A 9,129-nucleotide genomic window follows, 5' to 3' on the forward strand; every position below is an offset into this window, starting at 1 on the left:
GTTTTTTTTGGACTTTCTAATGAATTTTATGATGAGTTTGGTTTTAATTCGATTCGATTTTTTTATATTTTTTAACTAAATTGATTCAGTTCGGTTGGAGTTATTCAGTTTTAAGTTTATAAAACTGAATCAAATCAAATAATTTTTTAAATATTCTAATTGGTTTAAACGGTGGTTTTTTTCATGATTTTTTCAATGCCCTCAAGTCCTTCAACTCCTCCAATGACGACGGGTCTTTCAATTGTCCTTCCAACATCACACTTTTCTAGCTCTCAACCGACAAGTCGTGCAGAAAACCCCAAAAATACACTTTGAGGTCCAAAAATAAAGGTTCCCGCCAGCACCAAAACATTTAGGCGCATAAAGGTGAATATTTTGATAGCTGAAACACCAGAGCAAAAAAGAATTACGTCATTTTTAATTAATTCTGGGTTTTGGGGGTTGTCAACAAGGGTGAAGAGCAGAAGAGAAAATGGGAATACAAGGGCTTTTACCTCTCTTGAAATCAATAATGGTGCCAATCCATATTAAGGAGTTAGAGGGCTGTTCTGTTGCGGTTGATACCTATTCTTGGCTTCACAAAGGTGCCTTGTCTTGCAGCACTCAGCTTTGCAAAGGATTACCCACTTCCAGGTTCCTCTTTCTATGCCTCCATTTTCGATTTTTTTAATGACCCAGTTGAAAAGTTTCGAGCTTTCACCTGTCTGAGAAAGGGTTTTCTTTTTCTTTTTTCTTTTTGTTTTAATCTAAATAATTGTGACAATTTTGATTGAATTGGGGTAATGAGTTTTCTTGATTTAACGTGTTACCTTTTTTTGGTTGAAAAGCTTGATATAGCCATGAAGTTGCTTTGGTCTTCTTGGATCATTGCGAAGTATTTTTTTTTTTTTTGAAATTTCAGTTCTTTTCTTTTCTGTTTTTCTGCTGAAAATCAATTTAGGCACACCAGAGACTTAGTGTTAAATTTCCTTGACATTCTTGGTGGAAAGATAAAGTACAAGTAATGGAAATGTAACGTCTAATTGCTGTCTTCCAAGGAAAAAAATGGTGAAAGAATTATGTATTTCTTATGCGGTTTTATAAAATGGTTGCATTTTGTGTCTGGTATTTTAGGCACATTGAGTATTGCATGCACAGAGTAAATTTGCTGCGGCATTATGGTGTTAAGCCAATTTTAGTCTTTGATGGAGGTCTTCTGCCAATGAAGATTGAACAAGAGAACAAACGTGCAAGGTATGGTACATATCTTTTAACATCTCAGTTCTGCTTTTGAATTGAGAATGCTATAAATGCATAAACTCAAGCACTTAAAAACTTACTGAAAACAATACTTCCAGCCGAGATTGGCTAGAAGTATTCCTTTTGACTATTTGAATGTTTTGCCTTCAGGTGTCAGTTGTGCAGTCCTATATTTGATGTCTTTGGTTTAGTGAAATATTTTTCTTCTTCCAAATCTTGTCACCAATTGCTTCTCTTGGAGTGTAAGTTGGTAATGTCTGTAGTGTTTCTCTGGGTACCAATGTTTAAAGTGTCTGTTTTCTATGTGCTTATGGTATGTAGTTGTATAGATGGGAAGCTGAAAATGTTTGACTTCTGTCTGTAGCTATTTAATTTTCGTGTTTCCTACCTGGTGAAAACACTTCCTGACACTTTTATACTTTTCACTTCCTCTTATAAAAAAGTTTTCTTCACTTGATGGCCTACAGTTCTGACACCAAATTGTTTCCCCTCTTAGCCCGATCAATTTTAAACATTTGTTAGTTATATCCCACTGTGTAGTCTCACTTTTAATATGGATTTGGGACTTGTTTTGACATTCCATTGGCCAAAACATGTGATCGTGCAAAACTGCTAACGTTGAGATGTTATGCACTCTAACAAATGCAGGACAAGGAAAGAGAACCTTGTGCGTGCTATTGAGCATGAGTCAAATGGAAATTCTGCAGCTGCTTATGAGTGCTATCAGAAAGCTGTTGATATTTCCCCTTCAATTGCACACGAACTAATCCAGGTAGAAACTGTATATCATGGAAGACGAGTTCTCAAATCTATTTGCAATCAGATTTTTAGCATTCAGGGAAGCAAAGTTCTCCATCTTATCTGCAATTTCATTCATGGTTATTCTTAGTACTGCTGATATTAACACCTCTATTGATGTGATTGCATGTGAAAGGTCTTAAGGCAGGAGAATGTATCATATGTTGTGGCTCCTTACGAGGCAGATGCCCAAATGACCTTCTTGTCGGTAAGCAAACAAGTGGATGCAGTTATCACTGAGGACTCTGATCTAATACCTTTTGGCTGTCACCGAGTGAGTCATTTTAGCAGTGGATTGTCTAAAAAACTTCTTGTTATTGTTGCTCTTTTACACTTATGTTGAATCCTGCACTCTTTTCATCCCTAAGACGCTTTAACCATTCCTTTCCTTCTAAATTCAGATTATTTTCAAAATGGACAAGTATGGGCAAGGAGTTGAGTTTCAGAATTCCAGGCTTCAACAGAACAAGGATATAAGTTTTGTGGGTTTCACAAATGAAATGCTTCTTGAGATGTGCATTTTCAGTGGTTGTGACTATCAACAATCATTACCAGGAATGGGACTGAAAAGGGCACATGCATTAATTACGAAGTTCAAAAGCTATGACAAGGTGAGTTTATTGTGCGTGTAATAAGAAAAGTTTCCTTGCAAACGAGCAGGATGTATATCATATTGTGATTGGATGCTAGATTTCATTTGTGACCTTTTCCCCTTTAGTCAAGTGCTTTAATTTCTGTTCAGTAGATTTGTATTATTTCTGCAATATACCAATTGACGATCAATGCCTTTTAGGTGATCAAACATTTGAGATATAGCACAGTGTCTGTTCCTCCACTTTATGAAGAATCATTCAAGAAGGCAATATTGACTTTCAGGCATCAACGTGTTTATGATCCTACTATGAAAGATATTGTACATTTGTCTGACCTGCCTGACAATATTGGCAATGATTTGGAATTTTTGGGCCCATATCCTTCAAACAGAATTTGTCACTATTCTCTTATTCATTGAACTTTTTATTTATTTTTGAAGCTCTTTGGGCTGTACCTTAACGTTGAAATACATTGATACCGCAACAGATAGCTACAGGTATAGCAAGAGGGGATCTGGATCCGTTTACTCAAATGCCATTCCAGGTAGCTTCTTTGTCTACATTTTCTTTGTTTTCATTTCCTCTTTCTCCTCTTCTTCAAGTTTCAAGATTGTAGATGCTTTTTCTTTCAGACCATGGATTTAGTCAACTTATTTTGGTAGTTAGCAGCAACTCTTATTTATTTCTGCAACACCTAAAATCCTCAGATAGTATTTGCATGAAAAGAATTTTTAAGTAATTGTTAGATTACTGTTGTTAATATATTGCATGTGGAATAGCCAATGATGTTGCTTAATTAATAAAATCAGGAAAGGGAAAATTAGAGAGATCAACAAAATATACAAAATCTAAGTGTTATAACAGATGAGTAGCCTGCATTCTTGATGTTCACTTGCAAATGCAAAATTATCCACTAGATGTAGTCCACTAAGAATTAAAGATTTAGAGCATCTGCAACTGTTGCTGTTAGGATTTGACCTGCTTCTCTGACTGGTAAAATTCCATGAGCCCTTGGTTCAGTGCTCTGAAGTTTCTCATTTAAAAAACTGTCAACCAAACTTTAATTTGGCGTACAGACAGTTTCCTTTTTAACAAGAGTGAAGATATTAGTTGAGGAACTTAGATATAGAAAAAGCAATGAATTGAATATGAAATGAAGGTCTTCAGTGAGCTATTCTGTCTTCTGAAAATGACATTATAACATCTCAATTACATGATTTCCAATTGCTTGATCTATGCAGTAATACTTCCTATCAGGGATTTTCTGCTGAGTATTTTTTCCCTCAAGGAAGAGAACATGACAAACTAACACTTTGCTTAGCATCTCAATACTGCTAGCAGTGTTTTTCTTAAATTTTAGTTTTCTCCGCAGTTACAGGGAGAAAGTAGCAGTTCTGTGCCAGTACCTAATGTAACTCCCAAATGCAAAAATTATAAACTGGAAAGTGGAAAGAAAAAGCTAGATTTGCCTGTCCAGAAGAATCTGCTGACTAAGTACTTCTGTATCCAATCAAAGAATCTTCTGTAAGAGTTGGCTAGATTTTGGTTTTCATATGTATATATTGAATATTTTAGAAAATGAATTGGAAAATTATTACATACTTTGTTTTTACTGAAATCCACTGCAATTATCATGTACTAGATTAGTTGCCCGTGGAATGTTTTCAAACAAGGGTAAAAGATACAGGGGATTTTAATTTTTGGCCAATCATTGTAATGCTTCTCATCTGTCCCGCTCTCTCTGTGTTTATAGGAGATGTCTTTTTAAGTTGTTTGTGATGGTTCTACCTCCATCAAAGGTCTGACATTGAGGTGCAAACAGATGTTGTGCCTTGAGGTTATGGTAGAAAAGGGCAAGGCTTCTAAGATGGAATTTTGGATGGAGATGATATATTCATATGCATAAATGTGTTTTTTATGCATGCATAAATCCTATTTCTTTCTAGTTTTCCTTAATGCTACAAGGCTTTTCATCTCTGGAAGCAAAGAGAAACTTCAGAGCACCTCAGTTGTCACCTACAAGTCCAAGTCTGGTGATTCACCCTTCTTCGAGTCCCAGCAATAATGGTAGTGAGGAGGCTGCTTCTTGTAATACCAGCTGCTCTTCAGCATCCTTAATTGTCTCTAAGAGTGACAGAAACAACCTCCACAGCAACAATGTGAGTAATGCTATAAGAGATGATAAATTCAATTGATGTGATTTGGTTTCAGTTGAATTTCTTTTCTTGCCTTTATTTATAATTTCGGAAGTTCCTCCTGCAGGTGGAAAGTTGTTTTCCAGATGGAGTTCATGAGTTTATGGAGTCTCCAAGTCCTGGTAATAATTAAGGAAATAGCTTTCTTCATAGTTCATACAGATAAATTGTCGAGTTAAGTGAGCATTTAGTTCTTACTCGTGTATTTTTGAAACAAAGAAGGCATGGTGGATGAGAAGGGGCCTCCTGAAAGTATTTTGCTACAACAAATTGGTCATTCAATGCGTGGACCTTGTCAAGCATTACTAAAGGAGTGTAATAATGAGAACGCTCCAATTTCTGTTGATGGGAAAACAAGAACAGAGAACAAAAGGGTCATTGTTAGGAGTCGTTTTTTCCAGCACAAGTCAACGAACAAGAATGGCCAAGACAATAAACAAGAAATGATCAGAGTCAAGGAGGATGTTGCCAGTGATACCTTTGAAGATAGCATTCTTGAGGGATCTGAAAATAGAAGAACAGGGAACAGAGAGATCACTACAAGGAGCTCTTTTTTCCAGCAAAAGTCAGTTAATGAGAATGATCAAGGCAATAAACAAGAAAAGCTCTTAGAAAGGGATGATTCAGCCAGCAATATTTATAAAGATTTCATTCTTGAGAGCCCTTCTGACAATAAATGTTCAAATGGCATCATGATGAAAAGAAAGACATCCCCAGATGACAATGTTCAAAGAGTAGGCGCTTTCACCTTTCACCTTTTTTTTCCATTTCATTTTCAAATTATATCTATTAATACCAGGACGACTTCATCGTTTTGATTGTTCAGAACATGGAAGTGAAGCACATGCGCACAGATGCATCTCTTCCTGATGATGGTATGTCTTATTTATGAGATTGCTTTCCAGAATTCATTCTGAAAATAACTTTTTGTGCATTGAAATGAAATCCAATATGGATTTGCACAGTAATATTATGGTAGGCATGGGCACAGTAGTATAATGGTATGCAATATCAAGATGTCATTCAAACACAGACTTACTTAAACTGGGCATCTGACCAAATATCAATTGGAATCAAGAAACAAATTAATCATATCCATTTGTTCTTTTTGAAATCTCAGATGAATTAGATTTCAAGTTAGTTTACTCAACCATGGAAAGTACAATTTTTTGAGTAAGGCATCTTTCTTTTTCATTGAACTGTCAATTGATTACTTATCAAGCTTATCAAACTAATTATATGCCTTGTATTAATTTTTAGGCCAACATGTGATAGCTACTTTCCTCTCCCATAACTGCAATTGTTATATTTAAACTGTCATCATCATATAATGCTCTGTTTTGTTTTTGGAAGCTTAATATGGCTTCTTAATACTCATTGAGGCATATTGAATGAAGCACGCATACACACTAAGATTTTGTCAATACCTGATGCGGTATAAAGGGTCAAGGTATTCAGATATAATTGCCTGGAAGTTATTTAATACTTTTACGGGTAAATTTATTTAATTTAATAATCAAGTCTTTGTTGTGCCAAATGATATGTTAATATATACTGTAGCGATTGACACCTCACCTCACCTCTTTTCCAATTCCAGTCCTCAAAACAATACACATAATGAAAAATAATGATTCACAATCAGACATATTGAGTGCATGCATGATATGTATCTTCATGTAAGGACTTGTGAATTGCGACTCTTTAGGCATAAAAGATGAACCTGTATGCATTGGGTTAGGTGTTGAATATACATCAACCATTTGTTCATTCTCTAAAAGTAATAATTTTTTAACTCAAAAGAAAACATTTCATGTTCATTTCTTTCCTTCCCTTTTTTTTTTCTTGCCTTTTCTTTTCATCACTGTTAAGGTTGCGATCCTCACCTCAAGGAGACATTAGCAGGGACGAAACTTGAGGAACGGAAGTTTGGATCTGACATTTCACATATAAGTCATTATTCCAACATAGCAGAGAAATCAATGGAAAGTTTTATTTCTGTGATATCTTCATTTAGATACAACTCATCTGGTTCTCGTGCCAGTGGACTGCGAGCCCCTCTGAAAGACATTCGGAACACTTGTACCAATAGGTAATATATTTAGTCCTAATGCTGAGTTGTGTTGTGCTATTAAATTTACGCAATTTCTCCATCTATGATGTGTCTTTCTTTCCATGGAAGGTCGAATAATGCCGTTGATTTTAGCCAATTTGCTTACATTCCAAAGAACCAGAAGACCACAGTAGCATCTCTAAGACGCTGACTTTTGGAAAACATGTGAACAGAAATGTTAATCGGCTGAGGATCGTGATGTATTTCGAACATAAGAGCTCCACTGTCTATTCCTTCATTCTGAATGTTTACTTGTTAAGCTTCTTACTATTTTTTTTTCTTTTATATTCCTATGTTGTCATCATTGTTATAGTCTTTGATATTTAGAACTGCCTCTAATTTAGGTGGCGTATATTTTTAAGGCTCGTTTTGGATTTATTTGAGGCCTTTAGTTGCATTGATATCCGTTCAACCTGTGCCCTACGCATGATACTGCTGCAAGTTGAGATGTGGACGTTCAATATTTTTTCTTCCATCTAATATGAACATTATTCTGTTCACAAATATTTATAGGGAATCCGATTACTCTAGTTATTGTCTGGTGTTATCTTAACATGTATAATGGATTTATAAATCAAAGTTTGTAAATATATATTATTAAAAACCCTAACAAATCTTATAAATACTCCTAGAAAATAAAAGTAGGAGAGAAAAAGGTGAAGAAAAAATTGATAAAAAAAACTATGAAATGAATGATTAAGAGCCTAACACAAGAATTTCCACAACTTAGAGAGTAACAAACTTAGAAAAGAAGAAAATAAAGAGTAACACAATCATTGTTTGAGTTTTAGATTTAATTTTAATTAATGCACACAATGTTATTTTTTTATTTGTTTGATTTTATTCGGAGTTATTTATTAATGTTGCTAGATGTTTAAAATATGTTTGAATGTTTATAATAAACAAAATATAGAGATGAAAATTTGACAGTAGAGTTATTGATTTTATTTTATTTTGATTGGTTAATGTGTTTTTAGTTCCAGGGCATGGCTTGGATTCCAAGTATTTAAAGAGTCATTTTTGAATTAAAATTTGATGTTTCTTAGGCTATTTTAAGTTGATAGTTTTGAAATTTGAAACCTTTTGCATGATTTTGATGTTATTTGTTAGCTTTTTTTATTCAAACTTGTTTAGGTATGGTTGTGTAACTTGTTAACACAAATAAATCATGTTTTAGAAGTAAAAAATTCTAGTTTTGGAGGCTTGATAATGTGCTGGGTTTTTGGGCTGTTGGATGGTGTTCTTCGTGTTTCTAGAAAGAACATTGTTTCAGTTCCATGATTTGACTAGTTTTGGTCAGATTCTTTGCACAAAATCCTTTGGGAAACTTTAGTAGTCAATAATCTTGAGTTTATTTGCATCAATAACATGTTTTTAGTAGGTTTTAATCCTAGGGTTTTAGTTTTGAAATAAAATTTATTTTGACAAAATCACGGTGTTTGAGTGATAATCGAAGTGTATAAATGCTAAATTATTGATGCTTGCATGCTTTCTAACATGCATATGTCCTTGGTTTGTTTATATATGGTCTGATTTGAAATCCACATTACTGGGTTCATGATGAATGTTTTTCGGTGTTTGTTTTTTTGGGTTTTGATTTGTTTTGATAAAAGTTCGAGTTTTTGTGTTTTTTTTTTAAGTTTAATTTCATTTTGGATTTTGGAATAGGTTTTGGTTTGTTTTTTAGGTCAAACCAGTGGACTTTGGTTCGGTTTATAGTCGAACTAAAAGTTTTGGGTGAACCTGTTTGAGTCAAAATCAGGTAAAAAGTTAAGATCTTATTTGGCTGATAGTGTTTTTGCTAAAGGTTTTCTTTTGGCTCAAGAGTGTGTTCAGCAAATAACTCATAAGCCTATTTTAACAATTTCAGTTTTAGAAAAAAATGAGTTTTGCAAAACATGACCTTTAAAAATAATAAAAAAATTATGTTTGTTGCATACGATCTAATCCTTAACAAAAATTGCATTTTATTCATAAGAAAATAGAATTTTTTTAGCATTGTTTTAGAATTTATTTCTTTATATTCAATTTAAGCATTAATTATTATGAAATTGATTGAGGATAATTTGATATTTATGCATTTTAAATACATGGTGTAAAGATTATATTACTTTTAAAAGCAAAAAATTTTAAAAGGTTTATCAAGGATGATTCAATATTTTTTCTTGTATATGCACGGCATAAAGACTATATT

General features: G+C 33.8%; 1 protein-coding gene across 4 annotated transcripts; it reads left to right on the forward strand.

Annotated features, from left to right (window-relative positions):
• The first annotated feature begins 342 nt into the window (after positions 1-342).
• On the forward strand, positions 343-7,347 carry LOC133703037 (exonuclease 1). 4 transcript variants are annotated; one of them, XM_062127433.1, is made up of 14 exons: positions 343-633; positions 1,114-1,233; positions 1,888-2,011; positions 2,174-2,311; positions 2,439-2,648; positions 2,831-3,005; positions 3,101-3,174; positions 4,003-4,132; positions 4,596-4,789; positions 4,893-4,947; positions 5,045-5,559; positions 5,652-5,700; positions 6,725-6,914; positions 7,005-7,347. In XM_062127433.1, exons 1-14 carry the CDS (start codon positions 473-475, stop codon positions 7,084-7,086), a joined length of 2,217 nt encoding a protein of 738 aa, XP_061983417.1. In that variant the 5' UTR covers positions 343-472; the 3' UTR covers positions 7,087-7,347. The 4 variants fall into 4 exon arrangements, with proteins under 4 accessions (XP_061983417.1, XP_061983415.1, XP_061983418.1 ...); XM_062127431.1 differs by having other exon boundaries at positions 344-633; positions 6,695-6,914; XM_062127434.1 differs by having other exon boundaries at positions 344-633; positions 6,728-6,914.
• Positions 7,348-9,129: the final 1,782 nt, after the last annotated feature.

Source organism: Populus nigra, chromosome 9 (assembly GCF_951802175.1).
Source record: "Populus nigra chromosome 9, ddPopNigr1.1, whole genome shotgun sequence".
Lineage (NCBI taxonomy): Eukaryota > Viridiplantae > Streptophyta > Magnoliopsida > Malpighiales > Salicaceae > Populus > Populus nigra.

Bases quoted from the DNA above. Each gene is read 5' to 3' on its own strand.
- LOC133703037 (XM_062127431.1), top strand. From the start codon at position 473: ATGGGAATACAAGGGCTTTTACCTCTCTTGAAATCAATAATGGTGCCA. The intron at 634-1,113 runs GTTCCTCTTTCT...CTGGTATTTTAG, and splicing joins AAAGGATTACCCACTTCCAG to GCACATTGAGTATTGCATGC. The intron at 2,312-2,438 runs GTGAGTCATTTT...TTCTAAATTCAG, and splicing joins TACCTTTTGGCTGTCACCGA to ATTATTTTCAAAATGGACAA.